The sequence below is a fragment of the Pleuronectes platessa genome, chromosome 1, assembly GCF_947347685.1.
Source record: "Pleuronectes platessa chromosome 1, fPlePla1.1, whole genome shotgun sequence".
NCBI classification, from domain to species: Eukaryota; Metazoa; Chordata; class Actinopteri; order Pleuronectiformes; family Pleuronectidae; genus Pleuronectes; species Pleuronectes platessa.
In genome coordinates, this window is record NC_070626.1 from 14,448,835 (window position 1) to 14,474,018 (window position 25,184).

The 25,184-nt window shown below is 43.2% G+C and overlaps 1 protein-coding gene across 1 annotated transcript; it reads right to left on the reverse strand.

The window, feature by feature from the left end:
- Positions 1 to 3,992: 3,992 nt before the first annotated feature.
- Positions 3,993 to 22,692, reverse strand: greb1 (growth regulating estrogen receptor binding 1). The gene is made up of 33 exons (XM_053421023.1): positions 22,539 to 22,692; positions 22,207 to 22,314; positions 21,676 to 21,852; positions 21,374 to 21,556; positions 20,191 to 20,292; positions 19,805 to 19,939; positions 18,276 to 18,437; positions 17,997 to 18,119; positions 16,653 to 16,838; positions 16,381 to 16,517; positions 15,329 to 15,605; positions 15,104 to 15,232; positions 14,794 to 14,988; positions 13,978 to 14,175; positions 13,676 to 13,859; positions 13,099 to 13,282; positions 12,872 to 13,008; positions 11,920 to 12,271; positions 11,654 to 11,769; positions 11,300 to 11,505; positions 10,611 to 11,199; positions 10,331 to 10,487; positions 10,134 to 10,236; positions 9,470 to 9,625; positions 9,188 to 9,324; positions 8,940 to 9,101; positions 8,132 to 8,336; positions 7,878 to 8,040; positions 7,658 to 7,776; positions 6,485 to 6,717; positions 6,189 to 6,389; positions 5,842 to 5,980; positions 3,993 to 5,227 (listed from the first exon to the last, which is right to left on the reverse strand). The coding sequence occupies exons 1-33, from the start codon at positions 22,690 to 22,692 to the stop codon at positions 5,064 to 5,066; spliced, it is 5,973 nt and encodes a 1,990-aa protein (XP_053276998.1). The 3' UTR covers positions 3,993 to 5,063.
- Positions 22,693 to 25,184: the final 2,492 nt, after the last annotated feature.

Below are 25,184 nucleotides of genomic sequence, written 5' to 3' on the forward strand. Positions count from 1 at the left end.
AACGAGTGGGCAAGAGATAGAGAGAATTTGCAGAATGTTAGTGCTGTGTGAACGTGGATGTACGGCAGCCAATAAAAAGCCACTGAACTGTGACGGAGGAGAAGAACTGGTTTAATTGCTTCAGTTTGCAAGTTGTACTGACTGTTGCTTATGGTATATTATAAGCGTACATAAAAAACCTGTAGTGTATTGACTCAGTAAATGTATTTAAAGGAGATAACCGCTTTTGTGAATGTAACATACCATTTATAGAAATATGAGGTATATGAATAAAAAAACACATTCAGTGTGCTGCACTAACCCTACCCTCCGTTGTTGAACCTTGTTTTTTGCATTATATTGGTTGAGGTCTTGGCCATGTGCTCCGTTTGTTTATTTTTTTGGGTTAATGTTAACTTTCTGTATGCATGAACTGTGTGTGTGCATGAGTGTGTGTGTGTATGTGTGTGTGGGGGGGGGGGTTGCCCCATGACAGACACGTGAGGGAGGAAGAAGGTGGTTTGCTGAGGCAGGGGTAGCCTGACAGGAACACGCCCTGAGGTCAAGAATGCATTCATTTTCATCGCCATAGAGATGGTGTCTATAGGGGGGTATGGGCTGTGTGAGCCAATCAGAGGGCTCGTCTGAGACACACATCTCATATTAACCATTGAGGCCGCCCTCCAACATGGAGTCGTACAGCAGACATGAGCAGTGGCTTTAGAGAAATTTGATTAGTCTGGTTTCCAGGGGGCCAGACGACTTCTATTAAAGCTCTGTGAGCACAGTCACAAATCCAACTAAACAACAACATCCGACACATGCTGGAACAAATGTAGTACTAAACATTGTCTCTCATTTAGTTTTATGACCTGGTCCCAATACCTTTTTTTCTTTTCGCCTCTAATCCTGATGTTAATGTGGTCTCTCCCTGCTTCTGGCCGACTGGAGGATACATGTAAATCCTCTTATATAATGTGGAGCAGTTGTTAGATTCCAAGGTTTATGAGCATCATAAACAATGCATGGGTCTGTCTTCACAGTTCATGAAGACCTCGAGTTATCTTAAGCAATACAACAGGCTGTTATGAAGCTAATTAGCATTAGATTCAATAAGAGGTTGCGATCAACAAATGTTTCCAAATTTAATGTGCAAATGCATAATTATAATTAATTTGCACATTATAGATTATGAAGTATATTAGATATTTTACTACACTGACAATGATTTTTCTTCACATATGTTTTGATGTTGGTTGGCTTGTCTGTTAGTTAGCAGGATTACACAACAACTGAATGGATTACCAAGAAAATTGTTAGAAAGGACGCTCATTTTGAACATTTTGAACATTTTGAAAATTTTCCAAGAGAATAGGTCAGAGTTTGGAATAAAAACATATATTTATTGGATTCCACCATGTAATTTTCCATGTACACAAAGAGAGTTAAAAAGCTCTGCTAGACTCTGTTATTCATTTTGTATTCATAGCAAATATTCTTCCTTCAATGAATTTATTTTATGTTAAACAAATACTCACTCTCTCACTCTATATATATATATACACACCCTGTATTGATATTTTTTATATTTTGGTTTTGTTTTAATATGGGCCATTTCTGGTTTCTGCTACATCCCAGAAATATTTTTAACATTTTATTCATGTATTCATAATGTGTGGGCGGAAACAACTACTGGGTTTAAGGTTTTAAAGTTTTAACTCTAAAGTAATTAAACTTTAAAGGCCTAAAAACCAAGTTTTAAATTTGGAAGTTTTTAGGTTTTGTTTGTTTTTTATTGTTCTTTTATATTTGTGCATTGTAACATAATATAGAGCTCAATAGACAGAGATCTCCAAAAGAAAACATCACAAACAACACAATTATTTCTCTAATGTTTGAGACTACAAATGATCCAACAGGGTGAATACCACTAAAAGTAACCAGAGGAACAAACGCATGCAGTGAACTCGAATCACTTCAGGCAGATGTACTCTGAAGGAGGAGCAGCACATGTAGAGACCTAACACTGCCACAAGGCTCCTCTCAGGCCCTCAGCATGGTGGGTCCGTTATGTAATAGCTTTGCAAACTGTGCTGTAATGTGCCTTAATAAGTATGCATGTGGGCTTGAGGTCATGCGTGGAGCTATGAGCTGTTGATCTGGCACATACTGCACACACAGATGAAAGCTCCTACACTTTGTCCCTGGAACCAGTAGACCCACACTAAGAACTGGCTGTAAAGTATACGGCTGCACAACAGAGAGACACACACACACACCGACACCAACTCCCGCAAATGCAAACACAAACACACACACACACACACACAGAGACACACACACACACAGAACGAGCGCGTTATTTGATCATGGTGTTTGAAGGACATTGCCAAGATTTCTTGGAAGTCAACTTTAAACCCTCTGACTGGTCTGGTGAACCCTCGAGCCTCTCCTCATACACAGGTGCACGCTGGAGATTCATTTTGCAGAAATACTGTAAGAAGTCGATGTTGTTTTTTTTGGCAGTCATTAATTCAAATCTGAGTTTCTTTTTTTTTTTAGTAGTAACAGTCCTGTCACAGGTAAGGGGTCTGAGGACATTTTATGAAACACAAAATAGACTATAATATAGTATATACAGTATATACTGATAATGTACTGATAATATACTCTATATAATACTGTAATACCTCTAGCAAAACATGGACAAGTAAGGCCAATACAAATAACTTGTCTACTACTACTACAACAGTTTGTTTTTTCAAAATGCTCTTTTACTCTGTGTTTATTAAATTGTCCTTAGTTCATTTAACGGCACAGAATAAATAAAGAAGAGTATTTTAGTTTGGTTACCCAGGACCCAGGACCAGTTGGGGCTGTCTCTGTCTTGCTCCTCTGAATGGACATGGCTCCATGTGGTTCAAAGTCCTGTGCTGCTTTGCACTATGTTGTGTAACGTCTTAGAACATGTCAGGATCTCAGACATAATGGTCCAAAAATCGGATTACTGGTTGCCTTCCATAAAGTCTCTATTGTCTTGGTTTAGCACAACACCTGTGGATGGATGCAGAGATCTCCTTGAACTCTGAAGGTCCTGCTCCTCCAATTCTGACTGGTCCTCTCCACATGGCACAAGAACTCTTCTGGCCGGTCCTGGATGAGCCCTGTGAGTCTTCAATCTGTGGACTGGTTGGAGTGGGTAGTTGTTGCTTGTTTGACATGCAGAGAGAGTTTTAGACTAAATTTATCAACGAATGTGTTCTGGGAATGGAGTTCTAGGAGGAAATCTGAGAGGGTCCGGAGTTGCTGTCCTCTCCTTCCCTCTTTAAGGCAAGCACCCACTCACTTGTCCTGCAGTATTACCATTTGGAGGATTTCACTAAACGCAGGCAGTCCTCCCAGTGAGCCATAGATCAAGATCATCCTGCACTTGTTTAGTCCAGTATATGACTCTCACTTTTGGCCAAGCATTACGTTTCCAGATTTAAAGACTTCTGTCTCCGAGCATTAAAGAGCTCCTTGTTTAGAACGTCCACGTGAACAGTTGAAACCCCCATGCAGCGGGTGGACAGAGGACAGAGGGGGCATCTGAGGGCAGCAGCGTGGCCTCTTATCGAAAGGTAAAGTTTACCCTGTGACTTCAAACCTGTGTGACACCACAGCTCACAACTTGAAATGCTAAGGGTCCACCCTGCGGTCTCTAATGTCTCCTGACCTCTCAGGCACTACAGGACACTGCTCTTCCAACCAGGGAACCATATCAATGCTGTGTATATGTTTGTGAGTCATATATATACGCAACATGGTCATTTCCAAATTAGATGGACAAATATGATGCTGGGGTCAAAACAGCTCCCAATTCTTTGTTGTCTTCTTAAGGTGACACACCATCACCTTGAGGCTGCTTCCCTCAGTCCAGAGTAATTTCACCTTTCACCTCTGTGATTGGTTATGTCCTGTGTTTGTGTCTGTGTTTGAAAGAGACATATTAACACAAACACACACACACGCAATTTAAAACGTCTGTACATTTATACAATTTAAGTCATAGGAAACTGTACATTTAAAAACCCTGCCAGTACAAATAAAATCGTCACAGAGCATAAAGCACAAAATACATCCAAATGGAGAAACGCCTCCACAATTAGTTTTGTTTACACACACAGAAAATAAGTACTTTTGTTTTACACAATACAATCTGAAAAAATATGTTCAAAAATATTCCATATGTAAAACTGACAAGAAAATCAAACATCTACAAAGAAAATCTGTCAATAAAAAACGTTTGTTGCCAAAAATCGGCTACAATTGCACACAAATGATTGTGTCTGACATGTAAAAGCTTCTCATGCTGTGTGAACCTGGGAGGAAGTTTGCAGCAAGAACATCAACAGGAAGAAATACAAAAGCAGCACCAGCAATTACTGCGACTAATAAGTTTCTACAAAGGGTTCAATATTTTTGCTTTTATCCTTCTGCATCCAATATATTGTAAACCCAGATCTGTGAAGAAGCTGATTTTTATCCCCGCACTCAGATAATGGTAACCTCTTCTTTATGAAACAAATAATCTTTAAACCCATCAGCAATCGAGTGTTTTATGGAGCGGCAAACAAACCACAGTGAATGTAAACAGCTAAACGCCTCTTCATGAATACTTCCTGAACTCTGTCACAGAAAAATCATGACGCCGTTTCCTGCCGTGTCGTTGACCAGAGAACAATTTCATAGATCATGACTTTCATGACATAAATCCTATTTGTGTGTGTGTGTCTGTGTGTGAAGTGATCAGCAATGGTGAGTATTTTGCATCCTCCTGACAAGATTTATACATAATAAAAAAAACTTCACATGATAAAGCCTTGCTCACTCTAGGTGATTATAGCCCGACTTTCTAACGCAATTGTCGTTTGGTGGGCCGTCTCCGATCGCTTGGTGTGAACCTCTAAAGGCACGATTCATGGAGCAAGCCGACTCGTGGCAGACGAGCAATGTGAGTGAGTACATTCAACACTGCAGCGTCTCTTTGGCAATTCAAGTCCTGACTGTGACTGTTTGGAGCTCACTGTGTCCACGCGTTCCCGTCATATATGTTTCCCAGTCAAGAAGAAGAGCGGTCGGTCCTCTTTGGCGTTGGCCGTCTGGAACTCGTCACTGAGCCGGAACCTCCACTCCTCCTCCAGCTCCAGCCTGCCCACCGTCTGCCTCAGCGAGCTGCGGTCTGCACTGATCACACACAGAGTGGCACCTGCAGGGAGGCCGACAGAGAGACTTTAGAATCTGATGTGCGAATTAAAATCACCTGATCCCCAATGTAATCATAATTCACTGGGAGAGTTTTTTAAACTTAGGACACCCCATGTTCCGTGTAATGTCATTTTCAGAGGAAGTTAAATATTCCTTCAGGCTGTTGGATGTTGGAAGGATTCTACATATTTACCTGCTGACATAAAAGCTGACAGCTAGTCCAGCAGGTGGCGGTATTGCAGAAGACCATACAACAATCCTCTATCATAAAAATTAGGCCTGGACTTTGTGTCAGTTCATCTATCAAATGGTTTCTCTTTTCACTTTATGTTGATGCACTGAAGCACAATGAAAACTGTATTTGCAGCTACAGATTTGATAAAAAAGCTGGAATACTCCACCAATCAGAAATGTTCAGGGCTGCTTACGACAACCTTAAGTTTCATGTACTTTTGGAAAGTACTAAGTACTAAAGATCCTGTGACTAATTTAGTCCCCGGTTTCACAAACATTTGTAGTTCATGGGGAAAATTGCCGTAGAAATCTAACTTACTCTTTAATACTTCATTACAACACATATTTTTTGTACTCCATGTATTTGATCTGCCCTCGTACCTTTGAGGAAGGTGAACTTCTTGAGGAAGCCGGGAGTCACGAAGGAATCAGCGAAACAGAGGAGAAGGCCACTGAACAGCAGCCCTGTGGTGCTGATGTTGACAGAGTGAGGTCTGGAACTCACGAAACACAGCGTCACCTGCAGGAGGGGAGGAGAGGGACACTTTGATTCACTGTATGTTGCATGTGGGGGTACAGAAACAAAAGATAATTCACATCAACAACAAAGCATTTCAGATTCTAAATTACATCCACATCAGGTTTCTGTTTCTCTACATGCTTGTGTGTAAGTGTGTGTGTGTGTGTGTGTGTGTGTGTGTGTGTGTGTGTGTGTGTGTGCTGTGTACCTCAGGCCCCAGGTTGAGGTAGCAGTCCACAGACAGTACGGGGTGTGTGTAGTTCCTGGTGCTGAGAGGAAACAGTTTCTGGCTGGTGTGTTGCAGGTATTTCTCCAGGAGCAGCTGAGCTGGTGTGGCCAAGAAGAGGTGCTTGCTGTCTGGGGCACAGATGTACTGAGAGGGCCCCACTGAGGTGGGCACATCTGTCATCTGGAGAAATGTCAAACTGTTGTTTAATAACATGGACATATTTTGGTTTTATGTAGGATTCAGACAAGTACTTGTTTTCTTCCACATCTCAGTACCTTGGTCTTGATTATGAAGGTCCTGTATCCTCCGATGGCGATCTGCTTTTTCATGACGCTGAAGCTGTTGAACTTGCAGACGAGCAGCCCGGCGCTGTGCAGCCGCAGGGTGAAGTCCACGTCGTGGCAGGTGAAGCGGTTTTGGTCGTACTGGATGTTCTGACTCCGGTCCGCGTTGAGGAGGAGGAAGTCATGCAGGTGGCCTCTGGAGAAGGGCTCCCTCTGCCCGTTACCTAATGAAACAAAGACAAACCACCACAACACCATTACAATATTTTATTAATATGTAAAAAATCATATTTTTTAATCACTAATTTAAAAAGAAGACACTGATTCCGTCAGCCTAAGCTTTACAGTCATTTCAAAGATGTGACTTGAAGCTCTAAACTACTGCTTATTCCAGGCTGCACAGAATGGTGTTATCTGGTGTAAGCCTGAATCAAAGAATGAATGTATAACTATATAATGTTATATGGGCATTGCATGACAATACACTGTAACAGTAAATGATTTTGTAATAATTGCTACGTCAGTGAAGCTCCAGTGGTTACATTTAGACTGACATCTCTGTTTATTTATATATATATTTAAGAAGATGATAATTCTGGAATATTGTTTCTTGGATTTGTGACATTAGCCGTTTTCAGAAATAAATGAAAGCCTGCAACCAACTGTGGAGACATTTTTCAGTTTGCATTTTCACGTATGAACAACAAAACAGTAGATTGTCCAGGTCAGACTCGTTCATAACAACAGGTTAATATCCGAAGCATTGAAGCGAGTGTCGCTTCATAAGGTTTAAAATTCTGCTGCTGAAATCATGTCTTTTTGTTTACAGGAAATCAACACTGGCATCAGCTTTCACCACCAAAAGCTCTTGAATCTTGGTGTCTTTTCAAGTTGACAGTTCCGTTGCTGGCTTGTACGTGTATCGAACCTCTTTTTTAAATCCAGAGATATTTATATTCCTCTCCTTTACAGTTTGTCCCATGTTAGAAATATCATCGACACGCCCTCTCGCTCACTTTTCACACTCCGGGTATTTACAGCTGGATCCTCACTCGGACAATGTCTGGAGCAACTGACTCTGACATTTGAGTTCTCACATACTGGCCTTCCCAGATAATCAAGGATTTCAGTGCATGTTTTAGAGCATTTGTTTTGACCTCTGACCTGTGAATCCACGGCTGCTCCACTTCCTGATCCCGCACAGTCCGTAGTGGGGCAGGTCCGGACACGCCTCCATGTGCTGTAAGACGTGTTTCAGTGACACAGCGCGCTCCGTCGGGCCACTAAGAACAGCAGCAAGCAAAGAGTGGCTGTGTGAATAAAACTCAGCAACAGCCGTGTTGTCCTTCATCCTGATTGAGAGAAACACAGTGTCTGTATGTACTTGCGTGCGTCGAGGTCCACTGCGTTAAACATAACACAGGAGTCATCAGACAGGATGATGAAGGGCCAGACGTCACCGGCCGGGCCGCCTCCTTCCAGCCGGCGACTACGCTCCAGCTCCAAGTTGTGATATGAGAGCTCTTTGATCAGGAAGTGAGCAGCGCCTGCATGGTAAAATAAACATGTTTATATCATATTGATTGTTCATTAGAAAGACTGGTCTGCATGTCCTCATTAGTATCAGCAGTAACATACCTATTCCAGCTCCGTTGAAAACAGTGGGCAGCACCAGCATGATGTGGTTGGGCCAGTACTTCTTATAAACAGCCATCTCGTACTCTTTGACCACCAGGATGTGGAGATGGGAGGCGCCGTCCATCGCGTGGTACAGGTTGAACAGGCCGTGCTCGTGGCGCCCGGTGGTCGGAGTGAAGATTGGAGTCTTGATGCAGTCTGGGCTCTGGAAAAGGGAAAAGAAAATAAATCTAACTTCTAGTAAAAGTAAAATATGGTATTCATATACTGTGTTTTAACACAATTATTTTATTGTTCTGGAGACACGCATATGCTCCTGGATATATGTTGTTTATATAAAATACATAGAAACCAATAGGCTACAGGAATCTGAGCAATAGTTTGGCCAATAGCACCACCTAGTGGAACAAACACAATATAGCACTGTGCTTAACCACACTGCTTTGAGGCAATTGCAATATCAAAGAGGGATTAAAAGAGACTTTCAAACGGGAGCTTTTATTATCTTGGATAAAAACTACAATACAATTTAACTTTTAAAACCTTTAAAATTAAACATTGCCACTATCTAAACCATCATTCCTACTTAATTTGAATATCTGTTTCATTATTTCTAAAACTGGCCTCAGGGTTGAGAGATAAACAGTATTAGGACCCATCACTGCTGGTTGTGGTTACTATAAAGTAAGATTTGGGCTTTTTCTACAGCTAATTAATACAGGGTTAGCGTATAAAAAAATAATTGTATAAAAAAGCCTGATTAATGGTTCAGATTCAGTGGTTTGTGTTTTTGTGATGAAGAACTCACCCAATCAGAAGTTAGCGGCAGCCGCATGCTCTCCAGCTGGCCTCCTGGTTGGCTGAAGCTGAAGTAGTGCTCTTTGGACTTGGGGATGATGAAGTAGAGCTGGATCTCTTCCCCAAGCAGCAGATGGGTGAACATGAAGGCGTGCAGTGTCGACTCATACATCTGAGATAAGAGAGGACCGTCATTTAGAAAGCATTTGATAAAAGACTCATTTATCAGACTCTGGGTTTGTTCGTGTTTATGCTGACCTGGTATCTGGGGTTGATGCCCAGGTACTGGTGACACTGTTCACAGTGGTGATAGGTGTTGTACGCTGCATATTTAGAAAGCTTAATCCTGGATGTCCGTCTTCGTAGGTACACATCCTCCTGACGCACTGGGTTTCCTTAGGAAGACGACAGAGGAAAGGACGGATGAGGAATATTGCACAATATTCAGGTAATGTTTGAGAAGATGACGAAGATGAAGGTCGTGGTTGTTTGTTAATACATTTTCTGGTCAGTATCAGTGTGTTTTCTGTCTGTACTTACCCTCAGCAGTGGTTCCATGTCCAGGACAATACACCGGGCTGATGTCATCATATTTGGGGTCATGGATGGTGTAGTCAAAGGGCATCGTCCTCATTATGTCTGGGTTGGGCCAGGGAGCATTGGGTAGGTGGTACTGCACCCCCTCGGTCTGGGCATCTAAACACACAACACATTTACCAGTGTTTAAATACGTGAGTTTAAACCACATTGAATATATAAGAATAGAATTTATTCTGGAAACATCCTGACGCAATCCCAGATCATTTATATGAACTGGAGGGAAACACTGAAGAAGAGAAAAGGGTTGTAAAAACAGCAGAAAACCGAACATTTATTGTAATAGTGAGTTTATAAACCCTGGTCCCCATAATGTACTTGATTATGGGGTAAGAATGGTGGCTCCTGCAGCAAAGATAAGACGTTTACAGACATGACCTGCAGGTAAAGTCCAGAGCATTGGATCTGGAGTTTACCTGCAGTTTGCCTTTCACAGTGAATCCAGCAGGGGATCCCCTGCTGTGTTCTCACATCAGACACATTCTATGGACTACATACTAAGAGGCCAGGCAGAGAAAGTCCTCAGAAACTGCAGAGCCTCTCACTCCGACATTTGCATTCACACATGCACATGCAGAGTCCAGAGCTTGAAAGCAGATATACTGACTGTAGTTGATGTCCTCCTCATCGTAGATGTCCACCTCCATCAGCCTTATCAGCATCCGAGACAGAATACCCAGGAAGTGCAGGTACGCCCCCGTCTTTCCCACCTGACCATGCAAACAACAAAATGTAAATATACAGTCGAACATCAGTGATATCGAACATGATTTTGAGAAAAGAAAAGAAAAGAACAGAACATACCTGCGGGGGTCCACTGAGCAGCAGCCTGCGGGGGTGGAAGTTGTCGCTGCGTCCTTCTGTGCGATTGCTGCTGTCCATGTGGAGGGAGCGAGGGACCGTCCACTGCCGATAGTACAGGGACTGCTCCGTGCAGGTCATCATCTTACTCAGCAAGGGCCTGCACACAAAACATAGTCTTCATAACCGACCTTCACTTGACTTGACATTAATGTTTACATGAAACATGAAATGCTTTACTGAACGATAGAAGCGTAACTGTGACATGACAGTATCAGTTTACCTGAAGCTGCTCGCCCACACCACGGACATGTGCGGCAGGAAGGAGGTACACCGCGGGAGCCCGCTGCTGTCGCTGGCTGTGATGATGTCATACAGAGCTCGGGGGAGGAGCACGGAGGGGGGGCGACTCACTCCTCGTGCCCAGGAGCAGCTCGGGTGAGGAGAGGAGGAGCGGGGGGACAATGAGCCAGAGGAAGTGGATTTGGAGTGTTGTTGGTGAGACTGGGCCGGGGGGAGCGGCTGAGTCTGAGGGTTGGGTGTTTGGGAGAGGGGCTGGGGAAATGTTGGAGCTTGTGGCTGGGGATTTGATTGAGGTAATGGCGGATTCAGACTCTGGACTTGGGGTTGTGTCTGCAGCTGGGAGATGGGCTGGTTCTGGGAAATACTTTGTGCTGGAGTTTGGGTTTGTGGTGTGGTTTGAAAAGACTGAGATGAAGTCTGTGATTTAAACTGAGACTGCGCCTGTGAGGGAGACTGCACCGCGTCCACGGGGCCTTTCTGGACATTTGGAGAAGTGGCGCTCAGGGAATCTAAAGCTCCACTGTCTGGACACGACTGGAGCTGCTGACTGGAGGACAAAGGGGAGTCCTCTGGAAATCAGAAAGACAAAATAAATCAGCCATGAAATCCGTTGAGATCTACCTTTCAACAACGATGGAACATTTCACTCCTGTTTAAACCTCATCTCACCGTTCTCCTGTCCCTCCTCCTCCTCGTTGTCAGTGCTGCTGAGTTTGTCGGCGTCGCTCTCCAGCAGGTCGCTTCCTGGGCCGGGGTTGTGTGGGGGTCGGGACTCCTCCTTCACCAGATAAGCAGCCAGCCCCAGCTCTTGTTCGAGCGTGGTCCGCTGAAGGTATGAGCAGCTTATCAACCGAAGGTCGCAGTACTTCAGTGACCTGTGGGTGGAAGTATTTCACGTGACATTTATTACAGCTTCTGTAGCTGAAGTAGAAGGATGTTACTACACATCAAACATAGCTCTGCCCATGAAACCTCAGTGTAGTGAGCCTTGGGAACAGAAGTTAAAGAGATCAGAGCTTGTACCTGGGCAGTGATTCTCCCAGCGGCTCAGCTCCGGACAGGATCAGGATGCAGGGAAGTGCCTCCAGCTCCAGGTAGGTACGAGGAACCCATTCATTATCCTCGATCTGCAGCCATTTCTGTGAGACACACAAACACAGAAGGCAAACATTTTCACAGTCAGTAAGTCTCATGAAATCATTTCAAAAATTGATTGTTTCTGTCTCTTGGGAAAAGAAAATGAGACTTCCTCTCTTGTTTTTCATGATGTTATGAGCTAGTCAATTTACCTTGATCTGATCAGTGAAGGTCTGTCCAATAGTCAGAGCTTGGTTGTGATTTCCAAGTATGATCTCAAAACTCTCCTCCAGACCCAGCTGCCTCCTCACTCTGGTGAGCCGTCGATGGGCCCACGCAGCCAGAGCCAGAGACGGGATCCGCAGCAGCACCATGTGGCCGTGCTGGGCAGGACACTGCTGGGCAGCAGTGAGCAGTGATTGCACAATCTCCAGGGTCTCCACGGAGGTGTGTTTGTGCAAGTTGGGGGAGCCGCCGATTCTGCCGGACGCAGCCATCAGGGCGATGCAGTAGTGCTGGATGAGGACTGTGGTGCGGATCACAGCACTGTGCAGCTTAGGGAACCTGGCAGAAAGAAGGAGACAGTTTAAGAGCTTCTCTGTGTGACTCGTGACCTCAACGACCTCCAGCTGGCCGCCCCTAACAGGCAGAGGGTCATAGTTGTTTGCATTATCCTGTTTCAATCAATCTCAAATAAAAACCCTAACAGATGGAGCTTTCATTCATTATGCAGCAGAAAGTCAAGGCCCCCATCTGCCCCCTGGTGGCACAATGGCTGCAGAGAGTTACGAGGGAGGACCAGAGAAAAATGAGCATATCTCAAAACCTAAAAGAATATACATAATTCAAATAACTAATAGAGTCGGAAAAATGACTTTGCTTCGGTCTATATATTTAAAAATATTTTGGTTCAGTATGTTTTCAAGTGTTTAATTAGCTAAATAAGCTGAACATATTTGTTGTACTTTTTAAATGTAAAGCACATTATCGGTTCTTTGGTTTATTTACTTACTAAACCTTTAAGCTTAAGTTGTTCAGAGTTTGGAGTTAAAAATAATCCAAGAATTGACAACAGAATGAGCAAAAAATACCCAATAAGCCACTACCTGACCCTTTCTGCTGCAGTGGGGTTCAAATGGTGAAGCATACATGTTGGTGGGCTACCTCTCTTCCAGGGTGGAGGCCATGCTCTCAAAGGAGGAATCATGACGCATCAGAGGCAGACTGCTTCCTGAACGAGTCGACTCTAGAAGCTCCGACACGCCAAAGTACCGCGTCCTCTCGTGATACAGGTCCACATCCTACAGACACACAACTTTATAGGTAAACACACACATTCCAGGGATTCAAGTGAATTCATAAATACATCTCATTTCAATCTTTCATCTTACATTGCTGAAGGCAGAGGGCCAGTGGATCTCGTTGTAGGGGCTGATGCGAGTGTCCTGAGTCTGAAGAGTGAAGGGGAAGGAGGTGACGTGGAGAATCAGGATGTTCGGAGCATCTCTGACCCGGCGGGAGTTTAACAGCTTGTCCACCTGACCCAACCCACTGTCTGAGGCGCTGTAGGATGAGCTGAGACACAGAAAGAGACAGAGGCACAGTTAAAACGCTAAGATGTTAAAGAGGGGACATTTGAATTCTCCATATTTTCCTTTTCCCTTCTCTGAAGCCCATTTTCCACTGGTCACCAAACCCACTAATATCTGGCTTTTGACTGCAATTGGAATGGATGCAATCAGCATTCACTTCTGGGTCTAATGGGAGAAGGTGCTAAGTTTAAAGAGAGAGCTTCTCAGTTTCCGTGCCTTGGTGACATCAAACGTGATTTGCCAGAAAAAAAAACTAAGAAACTCCTTCACTGGCAATGGCAAAGGACTCAAATATGTTTTTTTCCTCCCAACGTTAAGCCGCATTTAAAAATCTGCGTATTCCTGCAGATTTTGGGGTCAATGAGATATGACATACCTGCTGACGTCCCAGTGGGCGTGGTCATGGACCAGGATGTGCAAAGTGTACGTGTTGCTGTAAGCTTCCTGAATGAGGCTGTCAATCCGGGCCTGAGCGCTCTGATCCATCTTCACCACGTAACGCTCAAATTCCCCCTGAGACACAGACTCCTGGTCTAAACTACCAAGCTCCTGGAGGACACCTGCGATGTACAGATGAAGAGAAAGAGAGAGAGAGAGAGAGAGGTAGAGGTAAAAAATGTAAACACAACCAGACATTCATAAATACGGCTGCTGACAAACAAGGTCTTTGTGACTAACCGGAGCTTCTGAGGTGGAGCACAGTCTGCTGGAACGTGACCTCTGAGGGCGGCACCAGGATGAGGAAGCTGACCCTGTCGAAGGAGCCGAGGTCCAGGTTCTGTGTGCTGGAGTCGGCTATAGCACAGACATGGGACAGCAGCTTCCGAGCCACTGCCAGCTGGATGGGACGGACCTCACGCCACTCCACGGAGTATTCTACACAAACACAAAGAGATTTCTTTATTCATCAATAGAGAGTTGCACAGCAAATACTGCAAGTAGAAATGTGGATCTCATGACTATGTCACAGTATCAGTAACAATCAATTATTGAATCATTCACAGGTTTACCCCGAACCAAAGGAACCAAGACCCGACCCAGGATCCGTACGGGTTCGGATCCATGTTTCATACAGTCAGTGGGGTCAGGGTCTGTTACTGTTCTATTACCGCAGGTCCAGGGTCTGTTTAAGCTAAGCTTGCATTAGTCATCTGTCACCATGACAATGACATGACTTTTAATCTGATATGACAGTGGATTAAATCATATGTTAATTAGCAAGAGAAGAAGAACAGAAAACCTGGATGTATTTTACAAACCTTCTTGGAGGATTGATTATGTATCAGTGGAGAAGTTTTCTACTGTTGAAAGTCATAAAGTTTTGTTTTGATATCTTATGAATTAACTATATATTAACTAATTTGAAATTGACTGGTCTGTGTCTCCCGGACAGGTTCGGCTCCAGCGTTTACTCAAATCGAACTCAAATCTAATTGGAGTATTTAGACACTGATAAGGAAATGCAGTCTGATCTTTAACCTTTCTGTGTCTTACCTGAACAGGCGTCTCTAGGACTTGAAGCTCTCTCTTTGGGACTGTTTGAGTCTTTTGAACTCTGTGTGAGTGACTCCTTTGGGCTCTGGGTGCTTTTCAGACTCTTGTCTTCAGCTGATTCCTGACTGCTGAGCGGAGGAGACAGCTCGTTGCTGTCCACCGTGGCACTATCCAGGAGGGAGTCCATGTCGCCATCTGACCAACAGGAAGCAGAACAACATGTTGGTGAATTGGGACTAAAACAAACACTGAGTGCTGTGCTGCACACACTAATGAGCATTTAAATCAAAAGGCAGAAAGTCAGGGAGACCTTGTCCCAGTGAGTTGCAGAAGTGGATGAGCTCCTGTGCGACTCCAGTCGAGAGCTGGTGATTGATTTCTTTCAGGCCCTCAGTGGGAGAGTACATACTCTCTGCCAAGGCACGACACTGATGTTTACCTGCAGTACAGACAAAAATACACAAATTAGAATGCTCATTTTATGTTATATTATCCCCAAACCTTCATACGTGCGTATATAAATCACAGCTCCCACCTGTGACCACCACACAGGACTGTGTTTCCTGTCCCGGTGCAGTGACAATAATCACCACGTAGTTGGTGTTTTCAAGGCGTCCTTCCATTAACCTGCTAAACGTTTCTTGGAGGCCTTGAGCCAGAGATTTAATCTGGTCCCCTAACAAGACCACGCCCTCTCCACAGGATGACGCAGCCAGCTGAGCGAGCCAGGGGAGCTGGCTGGGGGTCAGGGGCTGTTGGCTCTGCGGAGGTAAACTGAGGTGCAGGGGAAGCCCAGGCAGGGTGGAGGGGGTCTGAGGACAAGGCAAAAGAAGATATGACAATATGTGAAAACATATACAATATATAATAACGGAGTAATGTTTATGTGGTTCTACAAGGTAGGAGTTAGAAACTGGTCACAAACAAATCTGGATCTGAAGGTTCCCTAAATGCCATTATAATATCTGTTAATATATCAGTGTCAATCAATTATTGAATCATTCACAGGTTTACCCCGAACCAAAGGAACCAAGACCCGACCCAGGATCTGTACGGTTTCGGATCCATGTTTTATACAGTCAGTGGGGTCAGGGTCTGTTACTGTTCTATTACCGCAGGTCCAGGGTCTGTTTAAGCTAAGCTTGCATTTGTCATCTTTCACCATGACAATGACATGAGTTTAAATCTGATGTGACAGTGGATTAAATCATATGTTAATCAGCAAGAGAAGAAGAACAGAAAACCTGGATGTATTTGACAAACCTTCTTGGAGGATGATTATGTATCAGGGGAGAAGTTTGCTACTGTTACATGAAAGACATAAAGTTTGGTTTTGATATCTTATGAATTAACTATATATTAACTAATGTGAAATTGACTGGTCTGTGTCTCCTGGCCAGGTTCGGCTCCAGTGTTTACTCAAATCTGACTCAAATCTAATTCGAGCAGCATTTGATCTGGATCTTAAGGTTCACTAAATGCCATTATAGTATCTGTTAATATAATTTGCCTGCATGTATTCTTTATTTCATTCTTCCTTAAAATGAATATTTAAACATAGACCATCCATGGGATGCTGTCTCTCACCTCCACGACAAAGTGCCTCCCATGGGAGGCTGGGGTTTGAGGCTGCTGGTACTGTCTGATCTCACTGAGGTGAGACTCCCTCCACGACCTCATGAATATCTGCTCCAGGTCCTCGACCAGGGGCACTTGGTCAGGGCCTAGGGAAGTTCGGTGGGAGACAAAGAAATAGTGAACATCTTTTTAATTCACAAGAACATGATGTAGCTTTTCACCCAGAGATATTTGTCTTTGTTTTAATGGACGACATGCGAGCGATCTCTGGAGTGACCTACCTAGCTGAACAAGGTAGTAAACTGTGAGGAGAATCTGCATCTCCGTGGACAGCGGCTGGATGGGCGATGGTCCGTAGTGCTGGTAGACTCTGGGCAGCGCCTGGGAGCTCAGGTAACAACTCTGCAGCAGAGGACTGACCAGCACTTCACCGACGTTACCAGTCAGCTGAGGGAGTGGCCCGTGACCTGTGGCCCGTGAGAGGGAGATAGAAAAAACACATGAACATATGGCCTCCACGGGTGAGAAGCTAAACCCCAACTTGTTCCCAACATATTTGGCCAGGAAAAGAATGTACGTTACTTTTTACAAAAACATCTGCCAAATAGACGTAATGTGTTAGCCGATGGAAACACTTGACAGACAGCTGAATGGAAAAATGCACTTCAGGAAATTATGTTATAACAATTACAATTGATAGAGATGTTAATTGATCAGGCAGAAGGGAGCTCAATTCATAAATACATTGATTTCAATAAAAAAAATTGTGTTCAATGATAATAACATAAGATTACATACTAACATTTCCTTTAGGGGGATCAAGTGGTGGGAAAAAGCAGTTCTATGTATTCCCAAGAGATAGGGAGAATAATAAGGATGGGAGGAGCAGAGAGAAGTGTAAGTGGAGGAAAAGACAAGAGGTGGTTGGTGGGTAATGAACAGGAAGTGAAAACAGAAAGGAGAGAAGCATAAAGTACATTTAGCATAGAAAACATACATAACCACATAGAAAGTGGCAAAGGTCCAGAGGATCGAGAGAGAAGGTGGATGTGTTGACAGGTGATACAAAGGGGTGAAAAGGGTGGAGGAAGAGGGGGACGAGTGGGTGAGTGCCAAGCAGAAAGCCTGAGAAACAGCCATGGGCGTTGGCTGACCTCTGACCCGTGAGGAGAGGTGAGCTAAAGTGGCCATCTGTTGTGTGGTTACTGAAAAGCTCACCTGACAAAGTCCAGTACTGACAGCTGGGTGGAAAAAATATCAGCAGCTAAACAATAATAGCCCTTTTCCCACCTGAGCATGAGAATTGGGTATGGACATTAACCGGAATTTGCCTTTCACACATAAAGAGATTGTCTGAGACGTCCTCACAACAGAAACAAGTCTGCTGCAATCAAATGAAGGTTGGTGTCTTGGTAGAGCGTACAAGAAATCACACGTTATCACCAAAAGCTCTTGAACCTCATCTTTGTCCTTGTGAAATATTTGTATTCTTTTCATTTTTTGTCAGTTTTGTTTCTGTTGCTTTGTAGGAACGTCAACACGCCCGCGCTCACATAGGCTCATTCTGAAATTAAATTATTTCTGACAGAAAAGCAGAAAAAGTGCATTTAATGATTGTGAATCACCTTTGAAGACGACAGGTTGCAGTCTGCAGGTCTGTAGCAGCTGATCAGGCACAGTGACAGACAGCTCCGGGGGAGCGAGTGGGGTCGAGGAGTGCTGCGATGAACTCAGCAGGGCTGCAGGTTCTATGTGGAACATGTCACGGAGCACAGAAAAACATTTACAGTCAAAACAAGAAAACACTCAGAGTCAAAGCATTAAATAAATGTGTTCTACCACACCATTCTGTCGTTTGTTTCTCCCTCTATCATTCACCTCCATTTATTAACTTCTATTTGTACCTGATCTGGTTCCATGTGTTACGGCAGAGGACAGGGACAGCGTTGCCGGGACTGATGAAGATGGCGGCGTCTTTAAAGTGCTCTCTGGCAGACTGTTGGCAGCTGACTCCGGTGACCAGCCCTTGTGCCTCTTTTTGGGGGGTCCAGCATTTGCATGTGTCCCTGAAGAAATACAAATGACAACATAATATACATGATCTAAAATGTTTTTATATTATACATTTTTGAATCCCTTTTCAATAAAATGATTGCATTTATTATCAATGTTTAGCTGTTTTTGTTCAGTTATTTGCTCTTGTTGTTTCAATTTCATTTCTCGAGTTGAATTTTTTGAATAGTTTACGTCGTGTTGGTATAGTCATGGAAAACAGCTGTAAGTCAGTCATATATTAACTCGTCTCTTCCTCTTCCTGTCAACTCTCTGTTGAAATGCAGGGAGACACATAAAAGCTCCACTTGTTAAAAGGGCAATGAAAAAAAAAAAACATTGACAGGAAGGAAGCTTTTCATCAGTGAGAAAGCAGGAAAAAGAGACAGGGACGAGGGAATTTTACAACCCTGGTTTATAGAGGTGACAGACTGAGGGAGAGGGAGGGAGAGAAGCAGAAAGACAGACATGAGAGAAAAGAAGGAGGGAGACGTTTAGTGCCCCAAGTGTTGGCAAATGAAAGAAACAAAGGACAACCCCCAACACACAATGCAGCTGGCTGCATATCAGGGATGTTATAACACACACACACACACACACACACACACACACACACACACACACACACAGTCTGGGCTGCTGGTGGTAGGGACGCTCCCTTTCAGAGGTGTGAAGAACCCCAGGGGAGGAGCTTAATGACAACAGACACAAACTGATCAGTTTACATAAACACAAGCAGCAAGGATAAGGAAATGGGCTACTTCCATTCAAGTTATGTTTTCCTTTGAAAACGGTGATTTCAAAATAAAACAAGTTCTGTCCATGTGAGCGTTTTGACTCTATATCAGTTTTAAACCCCGACCATACCAACACGCCTGAAAACCCATCCACTCACACTGGGCCTACATGTGCCTTTCTGCAAAGAAAGCCCTTGGTGTTAGTTGCAGAATTGTCACAGATTGCTTGAATAATATTTTGTGTCCTGCATGTTTACAGTTAAAATACAGAATTTATCCACACAACAGCTGTAAGCAGAGACAACCTGGTCAGAAACACTTGTATTTGAAAATCCATGTTGCGTTCTACACTGGTGGCTGAGGCGGATGCCAGTTGTTTTCTTCTAGAAGAGGCTCATGTGATAAAGACACATAAATATCAGCGAAGGCTAAGCCGTGAAGAAAAGAGTATCTACAGCCTTGTTTCCTTACATCCCAGTTTCTTCCCTAAAGTTTTCAGACTAAAACGGTGCCTTTACTTTTCAGCTTTAGCGGCACTAAAACTCAACTTTCAAAATAAAACTTAGTAATGGGAATGTAGCCTAGGTTAAGTAGGAAATTGGATAAGGGTATCTTCCTTGCTGTTGTCTCCAGAGTGCACATACCTGTAACTGAGGGTCTCCCGGGCCCTGATTGATTTAAAGGTGGCTGGGTGACGGAGGGAACAGCATGGTTGCCATTTGTCAGTGTTTGGGGAGGGTCGGCTATTTGAGGCAGAGCAGTAGCGTCCACATGTGATCCTAGAGTAATGAGAGAGAGACAAAATAACATTAATATCAGGGATTCCTGTGACTTTTCATGAAACCAGATAAACATCGCGATGATGCTGTTACTCCACAGGGCTTTCCCATTCTGTTACATATAGTTATGACAAATACAGAGGTTTGTGAGGCCGTCTTTTAAAAATATTTCTTTGTACATGATCTTTGTGGTCTTCAGTCTGATATTGAAGTGTGTCTACATTTAGATGTATATGTGTGTTTGCCTTTACCTGTGTAGCTGCCTGGTGTGTGTGATGCCAGGTTTGGTGGCTGCTCATCAGATGTCACATGGTTTTCTGCGAGGATGGAGCCCATCTGTCTCATCCTGCCATCTGAAACACACACAAACACACATCAATACACACACATTCAAATAGGTTACTGCAATAACTTACTTACTGCAAAGACAAGTTTCCATCTTCTTTGATTTCACAAAACTGTCTGCATGCCTGCATGCTTGTGTCAAGCATCAACTATGTAATATAAAAAGACCTGTTCAGCAAAGGTAGCCAGACATATCAGTAAACCTGCCTCTTGAAATAGACTCCAGGTCTGACTTAACAACCATCTAGCCCCTGGTGGTGCACATGTAAATGAGAAGCAGTAGAGAAATAAGGGAAAGTGAATGACTGGTATGAAAGGAATTTCAGAAATCTGAAAACAACCGAGGACAGAAACACTCTATTCTCACCCTCCACCTGTCCTTAAGGTTTTACTTACTATACATCTGGTCAGACCTGTACACTGTACACATAGTTCAAATAATAACAAACATCTCTGTTCTGCTGGAAGACATTACACGATGGACTAAAGTCACCATCTGGCTCTGACAACATCTAAACTTAAAAAAAAAGATTTAAGGAATACATTTTTGGGGAATAACAGTTAGTCTTTGCAAAGTTTTGCTTTCACCAATGGTTGAATCATAACTGATAAAAGCCAATCAGGAAGGAGGGTGACTTCAATGAGCCTGTCCAGACTACAACACAGCCGCCGAGTTCTCAAACTAAAAACGGACCAGCCTCGCTTCCTAATGTCTCTATTTGTAAGGACTGAAAAACTGAAGTAAGGTGAATGATAGGTGTACACATAGCAACAGTTTAAAAACTAAAACACTGCAATTCAACCCTAATACCTTAATACTGATAACATATGGCCAAGGCTTCTTCCTCCTGTTTCCACATTATGTCAGGGTGCTTCTCCAGCCATAATGAGGGATCCTAGTTGTATGATAAGTGCAGCAGCAAATAGGCCAACTCCTGCTTCTTGTTTGATTACATCTACACAACCTGTCTGACTGCTATTGGTACAGTATATATGTTTTTTTAATATGTTGCATTCAAGTAAAACTTCTAATCGAGCCTCATGTGCATTCGACTGCTGAATACCACGCGTCGTGTATCCGTCTCTCACCGTGTCCCCTCCAGCAGATAGGAGCTCCTTTGACCAGCATGCCCTGGTTGTTTCGGTACAGGTGGTACTTCAAGTGCTTCTGTTTCTTGGGCTGGGTGCTGAGCTTCAGGTTAATGTGGTTGGAGAACTCTGTGAAGTAACGAAAGCCTTTCTCTCCGCAGCCCATGCAGTTCCCCGAGAAGCCTAGAGGGGGCGCACAGAAAATGTGTTATTACAAGAGAATGTGAATCTAACCGGATAATGCCAAAGACGTGACATTTTGAATAGCAGGGATATTTTCCTGTGCAAATCTCGCGCCTCACCCAGCAGTGAATTACGACCCCGCTCATCTGGCAGGAAGCGGCGGTCCACAGCACACACCAGCAGGGTCTCGGAAAGAGAGGGCGACTTTATCCCCACCAGCATGAAACCAGGAGGAACTTCCAGAGTCTCTGACGCCAGCGAGGACTGACGCAGGTCCCTGCCTGCCTGACAGAAACCTGTGGGAGAGAAAGACAATTTTCCTTAACTTTGAATTTATAGTTGGTAAAGCTAAAGTACTTTGCAGCTGTTTTGCAAAAAAACCTAAAAACGACCCTTGCTCGCTGAGTGACTATAAATCCAGAATAATGAACATTCAACAACATTCATTAAACCTTTTTTTGCCATTTGTATGATCCTCCTTCAGATGCGCAGCAGATGCATAAAGGAGGTGAACCTTTATTATATGCAATATGTACTACATAGAACAGGGGTCTGTATTTCAAAGTTGCACATCTGCTTGTGACTTATATACAGTGGCAATCTGCATCTTGTTGTTTTTTATGAGCATAAATATGAGCATGTGTACACACCATCTGTGGTGCAGCATCCCTCAGGTGGGGGCTTCATCTGGTAGGGTATTGGGGGGCTGTTCGATGCTGAGCCATCTTCATCATCCTCGTCTTCATTCTCTGCACGGCCTGTTGGGGACACATTTTAATGGTAAACAAGAGACCGACCAGTGAATAGCAATGTGCAGCTTAGTAGGAGGTGCAAGCTGAGTTGGCCTTTTGTTATCCTGGTACTGAAGTTCATTCAGAGGCCACTGGAAACACAGATGTCAGGATTCGAACTGGCAAATTTTTTTCAGGAAATGAAAACAGAGGAGACTATCCCACCACTTGTGTTAATTCATGCAACCCACCATCATGGGCCGACGGCTGCTCAGTCTCGAGGTACAGCTGGGAGAAGACCGGTCTGGGAACGACAGTGTTGGACCTCAGCGACGCCTCAATGGAGTTATGCAGAACCTCCTCGAAGCGCGTGGTCCGCAGCTGGCCCGCATACGAGTTCCCCATTGGTGTCCTGCAAAGACCGGGTCGTCTCGTTTAGACTCCAAAAGATAGATCCCTGCTTGCTTTTACCATCTCAACAATTACCTCACTAGAATTCATGTTTATTGCATTAGTCTCTTCATTATGTTACATGATTCAGTTTGACAGCAGAGTCAGTTTCAGCATTAGAAAAAAAAAAAGAGGAAAAGATATGCAATTCGATTGGATGGTTTGTTTATAAGATGTCATCTCGCCAAATTCTCCTTGGTCGGACGATAGCCAGTTTTATATGTTCAAGTATTAAAGCACTACATTAGTAACCTTCCAGGGTTAATCCATTATTTTCAGTAACAGGACAGATTACCCAAACTAATTAACACCACGTCACAGATGTTATCTGTGTCTGTGTGGCTGCATTTGTTAAAACTAATGACCAAAGGGTCAGCTGTAAACTTTGGAGATGTTTCAACACACACCTGCATTGGAAACACCAAAGAATGCCGGGTCATCAACAAGTTCAATTTATGTACCAATCTGAAACCATGTCTTTAAAGTTTTTTAGTTTCACCAAAATAAAACTCTCAGATTTAGTTTTCCAGGAAATAACTTCTTATTCGCGCTTCTGTGCTGTACTTCCACAGACAGGTTTCTGTTTTTAGAGCAGTGAAAAAGAGGTGATTTTCAGCAGAGTGGTGTCAGCCAGAGTCAGATCAAAAGTTTTGCAGTTGGAAATAATTCTATAGTAATGAAGTCAAGATTATTAAATATGAGGAATATATTATATCTGAATGCTTGTTTACAGTTCAATACGGCTACCAGACAGAGTGTAAGCTACTTACAATAACCAAAAACTGAATCTGAATTATAAGTATGTGTAATACTTCACTTTGAAGAAAGTAGCAAAAAAAGAGAAGGAAAACAGGTCTCAGTAAAAAAGAAGAAATATGTGATTAAAGATCAGTAATGGTTTTATCCGAATATTTTGGGTAGCCTTCACACGCTTGCACTCCTAGATATACACACTTTCTGCATTTGAAGAGACACAAACACTGACATACACACACACAGCTCCTCACACACAGGCACACACACAAATAAGCAGTGGTTACTAGTGGATGGCATCTGTCCAGACAGCATGCCATAAAATCAGTGTTACTGACAGAGTCAGGACACCCTGACCTAGACTCTACCTCCGCTAACTGTTTTTTTTCTTGACTTCTCAGCAGCTCTCACTCTGTGGTTTTCCCCCTGGTTCGCCTCTGCACACACACTGATGACAATCCTCACGGAGAAACTGCACTCATTCTACACGTCAGTTAGTTCTTGTTGCGCTATTGGTTGTATATCTTTGTTCTTCTTAAAAAGATCGTTAAAGAACAACAACCTTTCAAACTTTTCTGAACATTCCACATGGATTGTTGTACTTTTAAAATTGTGTCACGCGAAATACCACAGCAATGCATCATCTGCATTTTCCAAATTACAACGACTCCTTGTACAAAACGAACACAGTGAATTAAAGCTGAATAAACATTGACCACAGTGCTGATTATCTCTGTCTGAACCAAAGAGGTGTTGGTTGTAAACAAACTGGGTCAGAGGGGAAGAAAATAAAAAGGTTGGCTTGTTAAAACCAACTTAATCCCCCTCCTCTAAACCTTCGACTGCCCATATGCTGGTTACACCGGCAGGTTCATCTTAATGAGGAGACTCGTCTATCAGATTACAGAGGTAAACCTGTTAGGCTCAGGTAAACAGGACGACAGCTTCCTGCAGCGGAGAGAAGAATCACTCTGTTTCTAAACCACAAGAAAGAATTTCCTTTTTAGATTTTAGGCATATACATTAATTTTTCTTAAAGAATTAATACCCGTAATAACCCATTAAATCACTATACACAATAGATTTATTAAAAACAATAACATTTACCTATGTTTCAAACTTTTTGGTCAGGATAGGTAATAAAAGGAACAATGAGCCCAAAGGAAACATGATCCAGATATCTGCTCGTTTTTACATTTTTTACGACGTCTACGTTGTGCTGTGCTCCTGTTACTTTCGCTAACCTGCTGTAATGTAATGTAATTCAGCTGCAGAATCAGACTGGCCGATCTATCAGTAAGAAGTAATATTCAAAAATCTCATTGGAATATAATTTGTGTTGAGTTCAAACATATGCAGAATCAGATCCAGATCCAGGAAAGATGTTCCCTACATGTCATCATGCTGATATTCTGTTTCACAATTCAAGTCAAAGATAAAGGGGTTTCTGCAGGTTTCAACCAGTTACATTTACTTTTTAAGATGATAATGAGGACAATTCAAGACCATGTCAAGTACCACAGATTTGAAGGAATATCTGAGTCCCAAAATTAAACACTGACAGGTTCTGACTGGTTGTTTGTAAATTCAGTTCCATGCTGGTCTTGTTTGTAGTTTTATGACAGAGAACCACAACACACTAGATTGCAAAGCTATCCTTATAAGGACACTGCAGAGACTTCCATTCATTGTGC